General features: G+C 40.4%; 2 protein-coding genes across 10 annotated transcripts in view; one reads left to right on the top strand and one right to left on the bottom strand.

Annotated features, from left to right (window-relative positions):
* The window catches only part of C5H12orf56 (chromosome 5 C12orf56 homolog), a 76,852-nt gene extending 73,638 nt beyond the window's left edge, over positions 1–3,214 (top strand). For both annotated transcript variants that reach the window (XM_086400202.1, XM_086400203.1), the window contains one exon: positions 2,457–3,214. In XM_086400202.1, coding sequence (XP_086256328.1) covers positions 2,457–2,583 — 127 coding nt within the window. In that variant the 3' untranslated portion in view covers positions 2,584–3,214. The remainder of the gene's footprint in view (positions 1–2,456) is intronic.
* The window catches only part of XPOT (exportin for tRNA), a 173,463-nt gene that overhangs the window by 136,026 nt on the left and 14,259 nt on the right, over positions 1–23,178 (bottom strand). For 6 of the 8 annotated variants that reach the window (XM_086400171.1, XM_086400174.1, XM_086400173.1 and 3 more), the window contains exon 2: positions 17,612–17,673. The exons of the other annotated variants lie outside the window; for them this stretch is intronic. The gene's annotated coding sequence lies outside the window, so the exon portion shown is untranslated. The remainder of the gene's footprint in view (positions 1–17,611; positions 17,674–23,178) is intronic. 8 annotated transcript variants of the gene reach the window in all.

The raw sequence follows: 23,178 nt of genomic DNA on the forward strand, positions 1-23,178 counted from the left end.
GTGTCTAACTTAAGATGAAAAGGGTACAGCAGGCATAGCTTTGTTATTACTTTGGATGGAGACAAACATACATGGATGGGAAGGCATGTACTGTGGCCTAAAGATTTGCTTTAAACAATTGTACAGGCCAGTGTCAGTCCTGTTTTTCCTCCATGTGGTTTTATAGCAGAGGTTCTATTCTGGTCCCCATAAAAGGGTTTTGGTTGCCCCACTATGAGTTGGTGCCCAGGACCTAATTTTTTCCTCACTTTTTTTGAAGGAAAATTCATATAGCATGAAATTCACCATTTTAAAGATTTTAAAGGGTGCAATTGAGTGGCTTTTTTATTTTTAAAGACTATTTTTTGACCCAGGCCTACAGCAGTGAAAGTATTGATTCCTAATCACTGGACTTCTAGGAACTGCCAAGACTTTATTATTATTTTTACTTTTTTGTTTTGCTTGCACCATGTGGGATGCGGGATCGAACTCAGGCCACTTGCATTGGAAGCACAGAGTCTTAACCACTGGATCACCAGGGAATTCCCTCAGTGGCTTTTAATACATTTCACAGTGTTGTGCAACCACCACCCCTATCTAATTGCAGAACATTTTCATCACTCCCAAAGAAGCCTGTTACCCATGAAGCTGTCACACCCCAGCACCCGGCAACCGCTAATCTACTCTCCGTCTCTGTGGATTTGCCTGTTCTGGACATTCCATACAAATGGAATCACACAACACAGGCCTTTGTGTCTGGTGTCTTTCACTTAGCATGATGTTTCCAAGGTTCATCCATGTTGTAGCATGGGTCACATAAATCAATGTCTTAAAAATAGTTATGCACATTTAAAAATCAGAACAATGGCAACTATAGTGTCACATGCCTACATGAAAATAGTTGGCCAGGGCTCAAAAGCAGCTGGCCTCTTAGGTAGATAATGCACTGTTCAGTTTGCCACTGTCTCCTCTCTTTGTCCCTAGTGTTATCCTTCCTACATGTGACACCCAAGACTCACATACAGAAATGTTGTAACTGTTCAGTTTGTCTGGGGTGGCGCCTGGGCACTGGTGTTTAAAATAAACTCTCTAGGTGATGCTAATGTGCGTCCAGGGCTGAGAAGCAATGCTTGAAGCCGTCCAAGAGTCTAGCTAAAGATTTTCTTACTTTTGTCTCTTCCCTGGTTTTTTCCTATAGTAGCTGATCCTTGCACAGTGTTGTAGCTAGGGGTGCCACACCCTACATAGCTGAAAATCCATATATAACTTTTGACTCCACCTAAAATTAACGAATAGCCGACTTTTGACCAGAACCCATTCTGATAACATAAAGTTTATTAATACATATTTTGTATGTTATACGTATCTTATACTGCATTCTTACAATTAAGTCAGCTAGAGAAAATATTATTAAGAAAATCATATTTATTGATACAGGAAGTTCATGTTGTCTTTAAAAGATGAACTGTCTATCTATATGTATCTACATTAATTTGTCTTATATGGTACAAAGCACTGTAGATGTTACATATATTACAATCACTAGGCAAAAGAAATGAAAAGATAATGTGAAAAATAAATTTATGTTTATGTACAGGCATAATGGTTCATGCACTGGTAACAAAGCAGCAGCAATATGATCACTTCATGGTAACCTAGCTTATACAATAATGAATGAATCGTAAAAACATGTTTATGGCACACACTATATTCATAATATAGTATTGGAAGCACTGTTACTTAAAAAAAAACACGTGTGGTGATAGGCTGATACAGTTTCTCCAATTACAAGAAAGAGAAGCATACTGTATGGTATGTAAGTCTTTGAAAGCAAAGTTATAAACAGTAATATGAGAACTCACACATTATCAGTTTTATATTAAGCATCACCTCATGCCTACGTAAGGACAGGCTATCCACTTCAACACAGGTCTGTGCACAGTGTTCTACACCTATATTTATATACACTTACTGAAAAAAATCCAAGCCCAAGTGGATCCACGCAGTTCAAACCCATGTTGTTCAAGGGTCAACTGTACTTCACTGAGGCCGTGGGGACAAAGTCTCCTCTTCCCTCGACTTGGTCCTAGTGGGGGGCCAAGCTTCACTCACCCCAGCTTGACTCATTTCAACTCCCCACTGTGTGTGGCCTGTGAAAATGAGAGGCAGGAGCCTCAGCTCACACCGTGGTGAGGACAGTCCTAGCTTCCTTATTGATGCTTTGATAACTGATACATTATTAATGCAATTCACTTTCTTTGCTGAAGTAAAGTGCTTCAGTGAGCTGAAAGACTCACATAGCAGAGGTCTTCTAGGTCACAAATGGAGGAGATTGGAGGGTTAAGTGTTGGTAGTCTTGTGGGTTAAACTCCCACACTCAACAGCCCTATGCCAGTAAGTATGTATTTAATGATGTGACTGGTGTGAAAAGTCTTGTTTTTAAAGCTCTCTATTTTGTTTCTTTTTATGATTTGCAGGTACTTTATTCACATGCCAGCATTGGAAAAAAGGCTCCCATTATGTTACCCTATTACCCAACCTACCACTCAACTTTTCCATGAAGTTCTGAAATTGGTTGAACAGAAACAATCTGTGAAATGTTAATAAGAGTATAAAATGTTAATTGGAAGTCAACTTAATATTTATTAGAAATACAGCTATTCCTGTATTCTACAAAAAAGATCTTATTTGAAGGTTCCCTCAATACCTCTCTGAGAGAAGTCTTTAAAAAGAAACTGTTCAATACAATGACATAAAGTGTTGCTGAAGACTAGCATTTTTCCAAAAGAAAAAGTTTCTAAAGACATAAAAGAAACAGAAACCTATGAAGAGCAAGTGTACAAAGTGCACCTGATGAGTTTTGGTGTAATAATGGTGACTGGCATGAAGCTACCGACATATCCAAAAATATATTGTGGGGAGTGTAAATACTGGGCAACAGGATGACACCACCTGTAAAAATTCTAGTGATATAAGTATTCATGGAAGAAGGAGCAGAAGAACCTAGGCATAGCTGTAAGAAAGGTCAGTTCCTCACTTACCATGGGGAAAGAAGCTTAGACTTGCTTCAACAAAACTAAATGCATTCTGCCACTCTTAAACGAACCTGGGGCTAATGAGAGCAGTCTCGTAGCGTTTCTATGAAAGAGAAACTGTGTATAAGCAGTTATGGCTCTTCCAGTTATTTCTAAAATGTCTTACTATATCTTATGGCAGTAAACTAATCCAACAAAAACCTTCACTTTGGCATCCCTGCTGAACTATTGGATTTGGGTTTCTAAGAACTCAAGAACTGGGTCCTCCATTCACCTTACTTAAGGGAGAATCAGAGAAGAATCCAGCACCAAAAAAAGAGCTCCCAAGCCAGACTTGCCTGTGCTGTGCAGTGGAGAGAGAGAGTTAAACTCAGGACATCTGATTCCTGGTTCTGGCTAAGCCACTAACCGGCTAGTTGACCTGGAGAAAGCCAGATCTCATTTCAGGGCCTACTCTACCATGTGAAAGGCTAGGTAGAACTTGTTCTCAAGTTGTCTTCCAGCTCTGACATTCTCTGCCTGTGATGAGACACTTCTTAGCATTCTGTAATGGGCAGTGCATTCCTCTGTTACTCTGGCTCAGTGCCTGGTTGTACATTGATTTCAACAATACTGTTTTCTTTGGACTAAGCATTTTCCTCCTGGCTGTCATCACCATTGCCCCAGAAAGTGTCTGAGCCTTCTGCACTGTCACCCATCCAAGATTATAAGTCTTCTAAGCTTTCTAATCTAGGGGCAGAAAGGGAGCAAAATGGTGTTTATGAGTGTCCCAGGCTGTCAGATGAGGGGTTATTCCCAAGAGATTGTTAAACAGGAGAATTTGAAAAGATTCTTAGGACAAAGGCAAGCAACACTTAAAACTGGAAAAATGATGGGACAGTAGGCTGACTACTGATGAGTGTGGAGCCTGCAGAATGACAAAAGGACTGACTCAGCTCTGCCTCGGCTTCCAGGCAGTGCCCTGGCCTTGGGCTAGGCATGGCGAGGCTCTGGAGAGGGCTTGGGGGTCTCTCTCCCACGTGCCTTCTTGTCCATGTTGCCTCTTCTCTCCCATTAGTTTTGGACCTTGGGAAGTTACTTAACGTCTCTATTGCTATTGCTAAGTCACTTCAGTCGTGTCCGACTGTGTGTGACCCCATAGACGGCAGCCCACCAGGCTCCCCCGTCCCTGGGATCCTCCAGGCAAGAACACTGGAGTGGGTTGCTATTTCCTTCTCCAATGCATGAAAGTGAAAAGTGAAAGTGAAGTCGCTCAGTTGTGTCCAACCCTCAGCAACCCCATGGACTGCAGCCTTACAGGCTCCTCCATCCATGGGATTTTCCAGGCAAGAGTACTGGAGTGGGGTGCCATTGCCTTCTCCGTAACGTCTCTAAGCCTTAATCAAAACAAAAATATAACCTATCCCAGAGGGTTGTCAGATTTAAATGAAAAGGTATTGTGTAAGCACGTAGCATGGTATATGGAAGTAGTAAGGATTCAGTGCATGCGTGCTCAGTTGCTGAGTCATGTCTGTGACCCCATGTGTGTGACCCCATGGACTGTAGCTTGCCAGGCTCCTCTGTCCATGGGATTATCCAGGCAAGAAATACTGGAGTGGGTTGCCATTTTCCCCATTAGGAGATCTTCCCTACCTAGGGATCGAACCCATGTCTCCTGTGTCTCCTGAAATGGCAGGCAGATTCTTTACCACTGAGCCACCCGGGAAGTTTTAGGTTTTGGTACTTATTAAACTACTATCAAAGCTGGCTGAGAACTTAGAGATTAGTAAGTACTGCCCTTATTTCCAGGACCAATTTGGGGACTAGCTATTATACTCAGCCCCTAATCTATACAGCAATGAAGAACAGATTCATTTCATTATTATACTGAAAATTCAGTTTTATATCAGCAGGAGTATGATTTCATTAGGTGACTATTTCTACTGCTCATCACCAAGGACTGTAGACTCTAATTGACATTCACAACACAAGAGCTGTGTGGGAAATATTCTTCCCAAGGGTGGACAGAAAGATTTTCAGTCATGTAAACTTTTTTTAACCTTTGATTTAAACAGCTAATTACTAACTGATCAAGCAGACTTTGCCATTCTGTCCTTATAGTGTTCCTAATTGATTATAGACAGGGTGAGAATACACATATGAAGAGTTTCTTCATTTTAGTGAAATCTAGATAATCCAGAAACTATGTTAAGAGGGAAAAGCCTAAAGTCTCTCTGATTGATGATGTATTTTACTTATTTCCACACTGACTCTCACTCACTGGTAGTGCCACTTTTCGGTGTATAGAAATGCCTGAGTATGGTATTAAGTATGGTATTAAACATGCTATAAGGCATTTGCGAAAAGTGGTCACAGCTTGTTGACTGGTGATATGTTTCAGCCAGTGGCACTGTATTTTCTCTGAGGTTAGAATCACTTGTTTTCTATTTAATGTATTTGTGTAGTAGAGAGGTTTCAGTGATAAATGTAGAAGAGAAGCTGGAAATTTCTTGAAAAAATGAATTTAATGGGAATTTCTGAGCAAACTTTAATAGTATTAACTCACTCTGATTTCTTTTTGTTCACTATATTTACTTCTAAAATGCAATACTGACTTGTAAGTTCCACCTGAACTTGGCTCCCTGTAGGAGGAAGACAGTCAGCAATTCTTCATCCCATCAGACCAAGCACTCTGTGCCTGTACATCTGTCTTTTGGACCTAAAGATTTTTACATTGAGAGGAAGGCAGAATGATTCTGGCTGGAAATAGGGGTGGTATAACCTTGTGACCGAGAGTCCAGATGCTTTGTCAGCAAGACCTTGTTTTGATTCTTGCCCATCTACTTGTTATCTGACTTTCAGCAGGTTATTTAACTTTTTTCAGAACTTCCATTTTGTCAAGCATAAGTTAATAGAAAGTCTACCTTAAGGGTTTTTGTGAATACTCATTCATTCATATATAAACAAATAGTTCTATGGCCAGAATACAGAGACAAACCATATGGCATTGCCATTTTCAGGTTCAAAATTATCAATATCTGCAATCTCATATGGTTCAAACAAATAAAAAATCCCTCAATCGATGGTAGCAATTATCCTAACTCTAAACTTTAGAAACACTAACTCACTTTAAGAACTTATACTTTAAATACATGTCATTAATTCTAATTTTCCAGGTAGTATGGCACTTTGTTATAACATGGCTTATTCTTGCACAGATTTGGGTGAACCTTAAATCATGTATTAACAGTTCAATTACAAATTATTAAGTGGGCATAATATAATTTAAAATGTTCAAATAGAATTTAAAATTTTCTTTCCTGCCTTCTGCCCAAATAAAGAAATCTGTTCTTCCACCAGTCTGCTCCTCCTCAGTGAATTTTACTTCATTCAGCCTACCAGTATACTAACGCATATATATGGAATTTAGAAAGATGGTAACAATAACCCTGTGTATGAGACAGCAAAAGAGACACTGATGTATAGATCAGTCTCATGGACTCTGTGGGAGAGGGAGAGGGTGGGGAGATTAGGGAGAATGGCATTGAAACATGTATAATATCATGTATGAAACGAGTCGCCAGTCCAGGTTCGATGCACGATACTGGATGCTTGGGGCTGGTGCGCTGGGACGACCCAGAGGGAGGGTATGGGGAGGGAGGAGGGAGGAGGGTTCAGGATGGGGAACACAGGTATACCTGTGGCAGATTCATTTTGATATTTGGCAAAACTAATACAATATTGTAAAGTTTAAAAATAAAATAAAATTTAAAAAAAAAGTCAAAAAAAAAAAGAGACAGTTGGGAGACCTTTGTGTTTTCTCCTTTCTCTTCATCCTCCAAACACAATCCGTCAGCAGCGCTTATTGGAAATTCCTTCGAAATATATGAATAACCTACTGACTCCTCATAATTACTCTATTTTTGTCCAAACCTCCATCACCTAATGCAATAAACTATTTCATTACCTTGTTTTCACCCTGACTCCTACAAAACCCTTCTCTAAGGTGAGAGTGGACTATTCTTTTGAACAAGGAAATCAATACAATTTATGACTTTAAACCTCTTTTCTTCTCATTACTCAAGATGAAACCCAAAGTCCTTACCATGGCTTTCAGGACTCTTAATGACCTGAACTTTGACTACCTTTGTGACCTAATCCAATCAGTCTTCTCATTCACTACTCCCTAAGCACATGGGCCTTTTATGGTTTTCCTTTAAACCTCCAAGTTCTTTCAAGGCTTGGACACTTGCACTAGCAAATGCTTCCCCCCCATCCCCCCACCCCCCCACCGCGCCTCCAGATTGTCAAGTGTCACTTCAAAAAGGGCTTTTCCGATCACTCCAAAGTGGCCTCCCAATCACTTACTTCACTTTATATTTGTTTACTTACTTATTTCCTGCAATGCAGGAGTTTAAGAATGTAAGCTTCATGAGGGTCTGGCCCGCATTCGTCTTATTCATGACTATATCCCAACATCTGGGATAGTGCTATCCCAATATCTGGCTACTCTACAAAGTGCCTAATCTATGCTGAGTTTAGCATGGGCTAAAGAAACATGTAGAAGGAGACCACAGACAGGAGCGCCAGCCCCAGCTGCCACATAACAGCAAACTCATGAAAAGGCCCCAAGTAAGACTTCTAGAAGAACCACCCAGGCAAGCCACAGAATTATGAGATATAATAAAGGGTTGGATTTTCTCCAGCTTTACTGAGGTATAATTGACTAATAAATCTGTAAGGCAGTTAAAGTAAACAATGTGATGACTTGATATTCTTGTACTCTGTGAAGGGATTTTCCCCACCCTCACCCCTCACCCCCACTCAAGTTAATCCATCCCTTACCTCCCATAGGTATCTTTTTTTTTTTTGAAGGGCAGGGGAACCATTCAAGCGCTACTGTCTTAGCAAATTTCAATTATATAATACAGTGTTATCAGCTACGGTGACCATGTTACACATCAGGTGAACGTGAACGTGAAGTCGCTCAGTCGTGTCCGACTCTGCGACCCCATGGACTATAGCCTACCAGGCCTCTCTGTCCATGGGATTTTCCAGGCAACAGTACTGGAGTGGATTGCCATTTCCTTCTCCAAGGGATCTTCCCAACCCAGGGGTTGAACCCGGGTCTCCCGCATCGTAGACACACGCTTTACCGTCTGAGCCACCAGGGAAGTTTTTTTGTGCGTGTGTGTGTGTTTTTACACATCAGGTACTCAGACCTTATTCATCTCATAATTGAAAGTGTTTATACCCTTAAAAGTTTGGAGACGTACCAACCTCTCCCTATTTCCCCATCCCAGCCCCTAGCAACCACTTTCTACCCTCTGATTCTATGAGCTTATCTTTAAAAAAAAAATAAGTGTGATTTTAAGCCTCTAAGTTTTGAGGTGGTTTATTATGTAGCAATGGGTAAACAGAACAAGGACATTTTCATTTATTTTAAATACATTCTATCAATGTTAGTGTAATTCCAAATTAGATCATTTGCCACAATCAAGCACTCTAACCAGCATAAGTATTTTACTTATCTGTTCTTCCAACTTTTTTCTAAAAGTTGGCTGAGTGAGTGAAGTCGCTCAGTCGTGTCCGACTCTTTGCGACCCCATGGACTGTAGTCTACCAGGCTCCTCCATCCACAGGATTTTCCAGGCAATATTACTGGAGTGGGTTGCCATTTCTTTCTCCAGGGTATCTTCCTGACCCAGGGATCGAACCTGGATCTCCCTCATTGTAGACAGACGCTTTATCGTTTGAGCCACCAGGGAAGTCCTTAAAAGTTGGCTAAACATGGCTAAAATCATAAAATCATTTTCCCTTTTGTCATTTTAAATGGATTAGACAGTATCCCACAGAATTCTGATCCTTTTAAAATGGGATTTGTATTTGTCTAAGCACAACAGGGTGCACACTGTCACTGTCCCTTACTGGGGAGGAGCCCTTGGAATCTCACAGCACAAATAACAGCTGACGACTTCAGTGCTGACAGTGTATGATGAACACCAGGAGGACCAACACTGCTTCTGCCTTCAACCCTTGATCTCTGAGCCAGTCCCTAGAAGGGACTGATGAGGAAGTTATACAACTTGGAGGAGATAAGGTTTTGAAGGTGTACTGGTTATATATCAGAGATCTCTGGTTTCTGGGTTTAGGAAAAACCTTGGGGCAAAGGGTTTTCTTTCCTTTTGTTTTTCTATTTTTCTTTTCCTTTCTTGTTGTCTTCTACTTGGAAGGTGACTTTGCAGAATTAAGGGGCTAGAGGTGGAACAAGAGAAAAGAAAGCAAGGTTAATATTTGCCCTAAGATTCTGAGAGGCAAAGGGGACCGTTAAGTTTCCTTCTGGGTGGTCCACTCCTTTGAAGACCCCAGGAGAGGTGTAGGCGTAAGTTGTGCCTATAAATAAAGATGCTGGATTTGATGGAGCCACTAATTCCCTTCCTTCCTCTTTCCACTTGTGGTGGTGACGCAGACGGAGCAGTTAGTGGCAGTGGTGGTGACAGTGGTTAGTGGTGTGTTTTGCCAGCAAGGAGGATGGTAGAGGCTTCCCAGGTGCTGCGAGTGGTACAGAACCTGCCTGCCAGCGCAGGAGACAAAAGAGACACAGGTTCGACCCCCAGGTTGGGGAGATCCCCTGGAGAAGGAAATGGCAACCCACTCCAGTATTCTTGCAGAGAATCCCATGGATAGAGGAGGCTGGTGGGCTACAGGCCATGGGGTCACAGAGAATGGGACATGACTCAAGTGACTTAGCAGAAGCAGCAGGGCAGTACAGGAGGTGGAGGGTGTAGATCAAGTGGAAGAGGGCCACTGTGGGGTTCTGTGGGCTATTCTGCAATATTAGCCATTATTTAGAACATTGTTCCTACATGGAAATTACTCTGTCTTCAGCACAGCTAACCTGCAAATGAATTTGGAAAGGACTCATTTATAAAGGGAGTATTTTATATCCTGGGGCTTCACAGGTGGCTCCATGGTGAAGAATCCACCTGCCAATGCAGGAGACATGGGTTCTGTTCCTGGGTAGGGAAGATCCCTTGGAGAAAGAGATGGCAACCCACTCCAGTATTCTTGCCTGGGAAATCTCAGTGACAGAGGAGACTGGTGGGCTACAGTCCGTGGGGGTCGCAAGAGTCAAACACTACTTGGCAACTAAACATTTTACATCTATTCCCAACTATAACCACCAGGGGGCAAAATTGGACAAGGAAGACAGAAAAACAACTGCTCTAGGAGTTTTGATTGATAAACTTTTAATTCCTGCTGATCTTCAAAATTAAATTAATTTTTGTTGTCAGCCTTCTTTAATATGTACTAACATAAATCTAGGTGTGAGAAAACTGTTCTTTTGTGCTCAGTCGCTTAGGTCGTGTCTGACTCTTTGTGACCCCATGCACTGAGGCCCACCAGGCTCCTCTGTCATCCTCTGGGGGATTCTCCGGGCAAGAATCCTGGAATGGGTTGCCATGTCCTCTGCCACGGTATCTCCCCGACCCAGGGATCGAACCTGCAGCTCCTCTGGCTCCTACATTGCAGGTGTATTCTTTACCAACTGAGCCATCTGGGAAGCCCCCATATGTTCTTATAAAATCAGCACAAATGTATATTTAAAAGTTTACAAAATTAAATGTAAATTAATATCAATGTCACATGTGATGTTTTGCTCAAACTTCACCTCTCCTCGCAAAATGAAGATGGTAGAATATATCACAAAGGCCCTTAAGTTCTTCAGTCTCCTGGCATCACATTTCACTGTGCTCTTCTGAACTACTACGCATCTTTACGTACAGGCCACGCTAACCTCGGACTGTCCCTTCGCTTGAACATTTCACTATGTTTGAAATCTGCTTGTGTTCTTTTTTTTCCCCAATGTATTGCTATTTTTTTTAATTTTCTTTTAAATCAAAAGAAAAATTTTGAAATATGGTTGATTTACACAGCCACAGTGTTATTTATTTTTTGCCACGCCCTGCAGTATGTGGGATTCTAGTTCCCCAACCAAGGATCAAACGGTGCTCCCTGCATTGGGAAGGCAAAGAAGTCTTAACCACTGGACCACCAGGAAAGTGCCTGCTTCTATTCTCTTTTTGGCTGAGAACACTCAAAGTTCCCCCACTCAGGGACAAACAATGGCCCAACATAAACAATGCAAACACAGGCATTCCACTGAGATAAAAATGAAACTTGAAACTTCCTAAGAAACTCCACAGACTTTCAAGCTGAAGTTCAGACCCCAATTTGAGAGGCTCTGCTGCAGAGGCTGAAGGGCTCACCATGTTTTAAGTATGGTGACTTAACATCATGGTGTCCCTGGACGGTTTACGCTTTTTTTCCCCAGCACCTCTGCTATATTTTCAATAGTGTCCTCATTTGGATGATAAAGTAATAAAGTTATATCTGTACCCTGGTTAGAAGCCAGTCTCGGTGTGGAATTTTAGGATCAGGAAAGATGTGTGCCTTAGCAGTGGGAGTTAAGAAGCAAAAGTTAAACCTACTTAGAGAAGCTTCTCGGGCTTTCTTGAGAAGCATATCCAGTCTAATGTGAGTAAAGCTTTGGGGGTTCAACCAAACTTTTGACATGTTCTGATCTTTTGTGACTCAGAAGCGTCAGGGGTTCCCCTGACTCCCCCATATTAACAAAACACCACCTCAAAACACAGGCTGTAAGAAAGGAAATATTAATACATAGAGTGAAAGGTTTCATCACACTGAGGATTCTCTGATATTTGAGAGCATACAAGGTCATTTTTGGGTAGGAGGGGTGAAACTTCTGAGAAGGCCACATTTACTCAGAGGAGCTGGAAGACTGGACAGCAGTTTTGTAAGTGTATGATACATAATTTGGCTAGCATGATGCTTTGGGCTTGCTACACAACAAAATGACTCCTCGTCGCCAAGTCTCAAGACCAAATTCAGTTGCCAATGAGACTTCAGATGGTTCTGTGTTAGCAATAATGAAAAGATGCCACAAAATAGTGATTTTTAAGGAAGCGGAGAAATATTTCTCTAAAATGGCCTACAGACAAATTTGCTGAGACTGGTCTGTTAAAGTGGATACTAATGACAGCATTCTGGCAACTCTGAGTTCTCATTCCTTCAGATGACGACTATTATTAGCATTATTTCATATTTATCAAGCCCCAACTGGAGCAACTTGTCATAATGGACAGGGAGAGAGAAGGGGAAAAAAGCACCATCTGTCCTTGGCATATGTGCTGGGGACACTCAATGTGGCGACAATGTCTAAATGTGGTCTGTCAGAGGTTTGGGAAGTTTCACACAATTTTCAAGGATCTCGCCATCCCAGAGAGTTTGGATTTAGTTGGACTAATTTGGAGTTAGTTAGATACTTAGGATGTACAAAATTAATAAAACTGGGTCTCTGTTCTAAAAAGCTAAATTCTCTAAGCTAAACTGAGTACAACCTTCAAAACTTTTGCCATATCATCTGTATTTTTATTTACTCCATATTTTTCTAACATCATTTCTAGTACCTCTACTTAGTTTAGAGTATCTGGGAAACCATGGAGTTGATGTTCTAGAAATATATATTTAAATATTTGTGCTTACATATTTCTAATATGTATTTTTAAATAAACACAATTCTAAAAATTTTAAATGCCTTTACCTTGGGCTATCTAAAATCATCTTTGTACCACTCTATGGGAATGATAACAGTAAGGAACACTTAAAGAAGATATTACAAGGGTAGAATAAGTCAGATGGTAAGGTATAAAGAAAGGGTTACGGGAAATCACAGAAAGAAGTTTAATTCTGATTGGGTTCATTAACAAGGCTGAACTTAGAAGATTTAGTATTTGTGGAGATTTTAAAAGTATCCACGTGGGTAATATTGTTTCATAAGTGTACAATTTTTTTTCAAACTAAAGAAGATGGCAAAAGATTTGACAAAGCTTGGTGATGAGTGCACAGATATCCCTATATTAGAAAGATGATGCTGTTAAATTGCTGCACTAAATATGCCAGCAAATTTGGAAAACTCAGCAGTGGCCACAGGACTGGAAAAGGTCAGTTTTCATTCCAATCCCAAAGAAAGGCAATGCCAAAGAATGCTCAAACTACCGCATAATTGCACTCATCTCACACGCTAGTAAAGTAATACTCAAAATTCTTCAAGCCAGGCTTCAGCAATATGTGAACCGTGAACTTCCTGATGTTCAAGCTGGTTTTAGAAACGGCAGAGGAACCAGAGATCAAATTGCCAACATCTGCTGGATCATCGAAAAAGCAAGAGAGTTCCAGAAAAACATCTATTTCTGCTTTATTGACTATGCCAAAGCCTTTGACTGTGTGCATCACAATAAACTGTGGAAAATTCTGAAAGAGATGGGAATACCAGACCACCTGACCTGCCTCTTGAGAAACCTATATGCAGGTCAGGAAGCAACAGTTAGAACTGGACATGGAACAACAGACTGGTTCCAAATAGGAAAAGGAGTTCGTCGAGGCTGTATATTGTCACCCTGCTTATTTAACTTATGTACAGAGTACATCATGAGAAACGCTGGGCTGGAAGAAGCACAAACTGGAATCAAGATTGCCGGGAGAAATATCAATAACCTCAGATATGCAGATGACACCACCCTTATGGCAGAAAGTGAAGAGGAAGTAAAAAGCCTCTTGATGAAAGTGAACGTGGAGAGTGAAAAAGTTGGCTTAAAGCTCAACATTCAGAAAACGAAGATCATGGCATCTGGTCCCGTCACTTCATGGGAAATAGATGGGGAAACAGTGGAACAGTGTCAGACTTTATTTTTGGGGGCTCCAAAATCACTGCAGATGGTGACTGCAGCCATGAAATTAAAAGACGCTTACTCCTTGGAAGGAAAATTATGACCAACCTAGATAGTATATTGAAAAGCAGAGACATTACTTTGCCAGCAAAGGTCCGTCTAGTCAAGGCTATGGTTTTTCCTGTGGTCATGTATGGATGTGAGAGTTGGACTGTGAAGAAAGCTGAGCGCTGAAGAATTGATACTTTGAACTGTGGTGTTGGAGAAGACTCTTCAGAGTCCCTTGGACTGCAAGGAGATCCAACCAGTCCATTCTGAAGGAGATCAGCCCTGGGATTTCTTTGGAAGGAATGATGCTAAAGCTGAAACTCCAGTACTTTGGCCACCTGATGCGAAGAGTTGACTCATTGGAAAAGACTCTGATGCTGGGAGGGATTGGGGGCAGGAGGAGAAGGGGACGACAGAGGATGAGATTGCTGGATGGCATCACTGACTCGATGGACGTGAGTCTGAGTGAATTCCGGGAGTTGGTGATGGACAGGGAGGCCTGGCGTGCTGCGATTTATGGGGTCGCAAAGAGTTGGACACGACTGAGCAAGTGAACTGACTGAACTGACTGTATGCTGGAAATATTTTATGATAATAATAAAATGTGTCTAGGATTTGGAGAAGAGAAAAGCATTCCAAGTAGAAAAGAAAGTATGAGTGAAAGCACAGAATCCTGAAATTCAGGTGAGGTGTCTCCAACAGAGGGCTTCCCCAGTGGTGCAGTTGTAAAGTATTCTTGTCTGGAGAATCCTATGGACAGAGGAGCCTGGTAGGCTGCAGTCCACAGTGTCACAAAGAGTTGGACATGACTGAAGCGACTTAGCACATGCACATCTTCGATAGAAGGTAAGCGTCAGAAAATTAAGCTGTGGCAGATCATGCGGGACACTAAGCGTTCCTGAAGAAGAGGTCTGCAGGCATGGGACATCCCTGGAGGTTTCTGATGAACAATATATAACCAGAGAAGTAGATTAAGAATGGAACTCTGGGAGAGAACTGCAAGATGTGGAGAGCCCAGATTTGGAAGGCTCTTATAATAATGACTCAAGTGAAAATATGGTAGCCTCCCTAAGACCCATAACATCCTGATTTGCTCCCTTGTTCTGCTCGTTTGCATCCCCTATTTTTATTTTTTAAAAATCCATTTCTACTGGGCAGTGATATTTCCTCCTTCCTATCCTATATTCTTTGCAGTCTCATCAACTATTTTGTAGACAAGTCTCATCCAACTGTATTTTCTGTAAATGAACAGACAGTAAACATTTTATGCTTTGCAGGCCATGCAGTCAATGTTGTAACTATTCAGTTCTGTTGCAGGGAGAAAGGCAGCCACAGACAATACAAAATATATTGGTGAGACTGAATTTCCCTAAAACTTTATTTATAGACACTGAAATTGAAATTTCAGATAAATATTCTTCTTTTGATTTTTCAACATTAAAAAAATGTAAAAACCATTCATAGTTTTCACACTGTATAAAAATAAACTGTAAATTACAGAAATGCAAAACAAAACCTAATGAGATATCATTCCTCACCCCTTGATGGCTATAATCAAAAAGACAAATAATAACACATGTTGGCAAGAATATGCAGAAGCTGCAACCCTCATACATTACTGTGAGAATTATAAAATTCTCAGCAGCCTTGGAAAACAGTTTGGCCGTTTCTCAAACATCTAAGCAGGGAGTTATATATGATCTAGCAATTCCACTCCTACGTATATACCCAAGAGAAATGAAAGTATATGTCCACACAAAACACTGTACACAAATGTTCATGGCAGCATTATTCATCATAGTCAAAATGTGGAAACATCCATTTCATTCTTTCGGCAGTAAGAAAGAAAGCAGCATTGCTGTGCCACAACCTGGATGAATCCTGAAAACGTGCTAAGTGAAAGAAGCCAGTTGCAAAAAAACCACCTATTGTATGATTCCACTTATAAGAAACGTCCAGAATACACACATCTATAGACAAAAAACAAAAAAGAATATGAGAGCTGGCAGGTTTTGGCGACAGGGAGAGGAACTGCTCATGGGTGAGGGTTTTCTGGGGATATGTGATGAAAATGTTATAAAATCAATTGTGGTAAAGATAGTGCAACTCAATAAATACACCAAAAAACCCACTGAACTGTACACTTTGAAAGGGCAACTGCAGGGCATGTGAATTATATCTCAATAAAGCTGTTAAAACGTAAATAATGGGCTGCAGGCTAACTGGTCCCGCAGGTGGCAGTTTTCCAGCCTCTGCAGTAGACACCGGGTGAACTGGCTGCTCTCAGAAGCTTACTAGTAGACTCGGCTATTTCAACTTGGAAAATTCAGTTCAGGAGAGCTGGAAGATAACTAGACAGGCTTTTGTTCTTGGGTCCTGCTGATGAGGCAGTCTATAAGTCTCACAGATGTGTGATATAAGCAACGATGAATTTCCGTTTATAAAGTCAGGAATTTAGCCCACACGCTCAGATACACTCAGATTCTTTGTGGTTTCCAACAGAGTGGTCCTGCAAAGCCACTAGGCTTCGAGGACCTTCACCTGGTCCCAGACGAGCTGCCCAGGCAAGTATTTTGTCCTTCTTTATTCCTATAGACCAGCTGTCTGCTTAGCTTAAATTCTCCAGCGTCCCATGATTAAAAGACAAAGCTTTGGGACTTCCCTGGTGGTCCAGGAGCTAAGACTCCACGCTCCCAATGCAGGGAGTCCAGGTTTGATCCCTGATTAGGGAACTAGGTCACACATGCCACAACTAAAGATCCCATGTGCCACAACCAAGACCAGGAACAATTAAGTAAATAAATAAACAAAAACAAAGCTTTCTCTCATTACCTCTTTAGAGGGGCAATGTGAGGTGTGACGGTAAATTTAATCTAAATTTTTCTTCTTGTAATTAGAGTCTTGGCCAAGGCAACTGCTTAGATAGTTTCTGTACTGTAACTGTGGCACTACACATTCATTCCACAAATATTTATTTAGTAGGTATGTGTCAGGCACTATTCCAACCACTAGAGATACAGTTATAAACAAGAAATTAAAAACCCCTGACTTCAAGGCATGGCATTTATATCCTAATAAATTGAAGTCTCCTCTTCTTTTATCTGCATCTTTCCATCATGAATTACTGTATTATGAATTAATCTTGATTAAGACTCCTATACTTCAAGAGAAGTCATTTCACTTCTCCCTCTGTTTCTAGACAGGACAGATCTATACTCATCCACAGCGAAGTCCTGTGAATTCTGTCCACAATAGAATTTCAAAACACATACTTCTTCCCATCTTTACTAGTCCAAACCAAGATCATTAACAACTATGTTACAGCAATAGCTTTTTTAGGGGTCTTCTGAATCTTAAATTTCTCCACAGTTACTTTTAAAATAATAAAATCTGATTATATCCTTTTTATTTAAAACTTTCCAATAGCTTTTTCATTTTTCTTAGGATTAAGTCCAAAATATATAACCTAGCCCATAGTGGCGTTACATGTCCTGGTCCCTACCTACCTCCCCTCAAATCACTCTACCCTTGGCTCAAAATTTTCCCACCACATTGGTCTTCTCTTTTTCCCATCCTTCCCCACCCCGTTTTCTCTTTATCTGGAGTATGCCAAGCCCCTTCATACCTCATTCATACTTGTATTCACAAAATTCAGCTTCACTTTCTCAGTAAAGCTACCTTCGACTCCACTCTATCATAGACTTTGAGTTATTAGACAAATAAATTATGTTATTATTTACTTAATAAATGCCATCTCCAGTAGACTATGAGCTCCTTACAGGGGCCTTATATCATTTGCTTATGATTATATCTCCTTACCTAGCTCAGGATCTGGCTGATCACAGATGCTCAACAGATGTTTTCAATAAGAAATGGATATTCTGAAAAACATCAATTAAGACAGGAAGACTATGAAATTACTTTAAAAATGTAAAAGTATTTTAAGTACATACATTATAACTTAGAATAAAGATAATGAGAAGAAGGATAGAAATATGATTAGAAAAGAAGGAAATGAGTTGGGGAGAGAGTGACAAAAAGAGAGGACATAGAGTCACGGCTCTAAGCAAGAGAAGAAGCGTGGTAAAAACAGAATTTCATTTAAAATAAAACTGGTGAGGGTTTGACTGAAGCATCATTTATTTTAGGAATAATGCTTTTACGAGACTTGGAAAGTTATAATTTAGGACTGCTACTCAGGTAGCGGTCAGAATAAAGACCATCTCAAATTTTTGAAAAGGACAGTTTTTTCCACTTCTTTGCATCTTTTGTCTTAAATCTTAGAATCTTCTGAATGAGATATTACACGCCTTCCTCAGGAGAACTAGAAGTTTTAGGAAATAAAACACATAGTGGTGTGCCTGCTTTTAAGAGGGAAGCTTTCACTTCACTTCCAGCCTTAATTCTTGGATAATCTGTGCTTCATCTCCTCTCTCTTCAACCTCTGCATGTGGTGGTAGCTAACTATTTAAAAACGGGAGAGAATATTTAGTTTTATTATTAAGTGTCAAGACAAGGTCATTTGTAGAAAAAATGTTTACTAATATGCAGAAAGCACAGCTCCAAAAGTCTCCATGAAGACCTTTGCCCTACATGTAAATGGATAAATGGATGGAAATGGCAACTTTAAGTGACACAGGTGAGAACAACAGAACTGAATGATCAGAGGAATTAACATTTAATGATACACACATACTTAGGGAAAAAACACTCAAAAGATCTCTGAGGAACACAAGATATAAATTTTAATGATGTTACTAAAAGAACTAAACAAGTCCATCATCATTTAAAACACAGGGAGAGTCCTTTTGTCTTAACGAGGGCTCCAATCTTTTACAGAATTGACTAGAAAGAAAATGTTGACAAATACAACTCCAATCTATTTGGGAGTTTAAATAGTGTCCATTTATGAGAACAACATTTATATTCTATTAAGAAAACTGATAAAATTTTCTGGGGTTTACAGTACAGCATTAGTAAAATTGAATACCATAATTATTTCAACAACTAATTACTGAGTTCCTACTTTTGCATTCCAGCTGAGTTATTTCAAATCCTAAGCAACGATGCTGTTAAAATGCTGCACTCAATATGCCAACAAATATGGCAACTCAGCAGTGGCCAGAGGACTGGAAAAGGTGAATTTTCGTTCCAATCCCAAAGAAGGGCAACGCCAAAGAATGTTCAAACTACCACACAATTGCACACATTTCACATGCTAGCAGAATAATGCTTAAAATTCTCCAAGCCAGGCTTCAACAGTATGTGAACTTACAGATGTTCAAGCTGGGTTTAGAAAAGGCAGAGGAACCAGAGATCAAACTGCCAACATCCACTGGATCATAGAAAAAGCAAGAGAATTCCAGAAAAACATCTACTTCTGCTTCATTGACTATGCTAAAGCCTTTGACTGTGTGGATCACAACAAACTTGAAAAATTCTTATAAAAGAGATGGGAATACCAGACCATCTTACCTGCCTCTTGAGAAACCTGTATGTAGGTCAAGAAGCAACAGTTAAAACTGACATGGAACAATGGACTGGTTCCAAATTGGGAAAGGAGTACATCAAGGCTGTATATTGTCACCCTGCTTATTTAACTTATATGTAGAGTGCATCATGCAAAATGCTGGGCTGGATGAAGCAAATGCTGGAATCAAGACTGCCGGGAGAAATATCAATAACCTCAGATATGCAGATGACACCACCTTAATGTCAGAAAGCAAAGAGGAACTAAAGAGCCTCTTGATGAAGCTGAGAGAGGACAGTGAAAAAGCTGGCTTAAAACTCAACACTCAAAAAACGAAGATCATGGCATCCAGTCCCATCACTTGATGGCAAATAGATGGGGAAATAGTGGAAACAGTAACAGACTTTATTTTCTTGGGCTCCAAAATCACTGCAGATGGTGACTGCAGCCATGAAATTAAAAGACGCTTGCTCCTTGGAAGAAAAGCTATGACAAACCTAGACAGTGTACTAAAAACAGAGACATTACTTTGCCGACAAAGGCCCACATAGTCAAAGCTATGGTTTTTCCAGTAGTCATGTATGGATGTGAGAGTTGGACCATAAGGAAAGCTGAGTGCCAAAGAATTGATGCTTTTGAAATGTGGTGTTGGAGAAGACTCTTTAGAGTCCCTTGGACTGCAAAGAGATCATACCAGTCAACCCTAAAGGAAATCAATCCTGAATAGTCATTAGAAGGACTGATGCTGAAGTTGAAGCTACAACACTTTGGCCACCTGATGCAAACAGCCAATTCATTAGAAAAGACCCTGATGCTGGGAAAGATTGAAGGCAGGAGAAGGGGGAGACAGAGGATGAGAAGGGGGAGACAGAGGATGAGATGGTGGGATGGCATCACTGACTCAATGGACAAGAGTTTGAGCAAACTCTGGGAGATGGTGAAAGACAGGGAAGCCTTGCATGCTGCAATCCATGGAGTCACAAAGAGCTGGACACAACTGAGTGACTGAATAACAACAACAACAATTACTGAGTATCAACTATGTGCGAGTTACTGTAAAGATGAATAAGACCCAGTGCCAATCTTTAAGATTACTACATGGCAAGCTTGTAATACATTAACTATAGAGATAATTATGTGATAAAATAATTGAGAATAAATGACCAGGAGGTACAGAATTTTATGAGTTAGAAGGCAAAGAGGCTTGGTTTTACCTTATTGAGATCATCAGTAAAATTTTCATGAAGGAAGTAGCATTTGAAATGAGGCTTGAAAAACCTTTTTCATATTCTGGGATATGAGAGAAGAGTATTCCAGGCCACTGGTACAGTAATAGCAAAGGTACAGAACTGGGAAAGCAGGAGAGATTTTTAGGCAACTCAGTAACTATTTTGCCAAAGTATAAATTAGATGTTTTGGGGAGAGGGCAGTTGGATATACGACAACTGGACAAGTAGGCTGGAGTCAGGTTGTGAGGAGCTTTTCAAATTTGTTCCCTCAGTTCTTCAACACTGACTGAGCACCTGTGCCTGCCCTTGTTTTAAACAAAGGGTCAAAAAACAGGAGAGGAGAGTGCTGGAAGCATGTCAGCTGTGTCTTCACAAACATTCACCACTATAAACCTAAACATTCTTTTCATAAAATGAAGTCATATTATTTGTCTGCTCCCCAAACTTCATACTGAATTAGTCAAGCTTATTAATGGTGGTACCTGAGTCCATGAGATCCCTGTCTCACAGGGTTTCAAAAGTAATTTTGGGAAAGAAACACATTTGCAACCAAATATACTTTTCACTATACACTCTAATTTCCAGGAACTAGGTCAAATTCCTTAGCAGGTTTGGAAGGATTTAACCTATTCCTCTCTGGCAATGGCAACCTCCGCAGCTTGTCCCATGAGAGGCTGGTCCCATGTGGTTTGTCCCAGTGGGGTGATATCACGACGATAATCACATCCCAGTAGCTGATCCACTGACCAGCCAAATTTGGACTTTATCAACTGGAAGCAACTGCTAAAGAATTCTAAGGACAAATTCTTGCAGCTGTTTTCAGCCTCAAACATGACTGGAATATCAATCTGTAAGCTGGAGGTGACACATGCTGAGAATCTGTTGAAACTACAGGAACCCAGATTTAAAAGTGGCAAATTTAGGCACTCCCCCTGGCTATTAAAACAAAGAGGTTATGTCCACATTTAAATACTTTAAAAAAGAAATGTGAAATAACAAAACATTAAGAGTAGAAATGAAAGTCATTGACATGCAGGGCAATTATACAGATGAAAAATTAAAATGAAATGTAAGAATATATTAGGGAAAAGGCTACACTAAAAATTATCATTCATTCAAAACATTATAATAAGAAGGCTTCCCAGGCTGAGTGTTCATTGAATATAAGATGCCCAAAAAGCTTTCTCAGTTTGAAGTTCAAATCTGGGGAACTCCCTGTCCTCTGGGCTTTAACCCAGGCCTGACATTACTCACTCAGGAACTGCTGCCAACCTTGTCTTTGCATCCAAGCAGAAAACAGCACTGCAAGTCTTCACAAAAAGCCTCTGGGCCTTGAACGGTCTTACTAGTGCAAGTGAATTTACTTACTCATCTATCTACTATTCACATGTTAGTCTTCTAATAAGATAAAGAGTCTTAGAGGACCTAATCTTTGTCCTTTCACCCCCTCCAATCTGAAATGCACGTTGGGTCAGTCCAATTAGGAAAATGGCCTAGTTTCGATCCTCTAGATAAACATAGGAGGTTTTTTTTCTTTCTTTTTTTTTCAGGGTGGGGAGATTGTTGCAAGGCTTATAGGATCTTAATTCCCCAATCAGGGGCTGAACCCACCCTCTCGGCAGTGAAAGTGCAGACTCCTAACCACTGGACTGCCAGGGAATTCCCAGGAGTCATTTTTAAAATCAAATTTCTGCTGGGTGACTCTCTCTATAGCTTAGAAAGGAAGACACAGCAGAAATATAATGTATTCAATTCAGTCAATCAGTATATGTGTTTTAGCGCCTAATATATTCTTAGCACTGTGTTTGATGCTATCAGGACGAGAAGTGTCAAAGGCTAATATAATAGTCAGAGGTACAGGATCAACACAAATAAATAAGGAAGGTATAAGACAGTACATGATGAGCTGTTATCTCTCTCCTTTGTATATACTGTGCTAAGAAGGCACCCTGTCAAACTGCCTTGCTACCATGGTGACAGTTACTAAGAATGCACAGATCCACATGTGAACAGGTTACAGAGTTCTGTTTCGTTGTTCTTGTTTCTAAATATGCAGTTTCTTCAGTGAGATGAATGGGTCTTAATATCAGTCTCCAATTTTCTCTATGAATTCTCTGTATTCAAGTCCTTAAAGAGCACCTCAGCCCATCCAGGCAGATCCTGCACAATCTGGGGGTTGTTCCTGTTGCTTGGGGATCAGGCTTTAACCTTTCATGTGTAGCGTCAAAAGACCTCAAGTGTCCCAGGCCTCTAGGTTTACTTGGCTCTTTAATACAGAGGTTATGAGTCCCCAAGGTTACCCCAAGGTTAAGAAGGAATTTTCGATCGTTTCTAAATTTCTGCTTTTTAGTGGCTGCTATCTCCTCTTTGCCCCACTTCATCCCACTTGTCACCACTGCCCCCTCATTTACTCCCCAAGCACCATTCTGTACAAGTGGTTGTTCATAAAAGACTTACTGAAGGTCTGAGAATTACAAGAGGAATTAGTATACTGTAAGCACAGGACAGAAAATATAAGTATTCAAAAGTTCTATGGTTATTTTCAACACAGGGAATTTACCACTATATTTTCTTCTCAGGTACTGCCTGCTGCCATTTTGCTCAGATTTCCTTCTCCTTCATCTCTTTTCTGAGTTCCACAGGTCCAAATCACTGTAATTTTATTACTCCAAACAGAGTATTAAAAA

The sequence above is a fragment of the Bos grunniens genome, chromosome 5 (assembly GCF_055505025.1).
Source record: "Bos grunniens cultivar Pamir isolate PY7600 chromosome 5, Bosgru_T2T1.0, whole genome shotgun sequence".
Taxonomy (NCBI): Eukaryota; Metazoa; Chordata; class Mammalia; order Artiodactyla; family Bovidae; genus Bos; species Bos grunniens.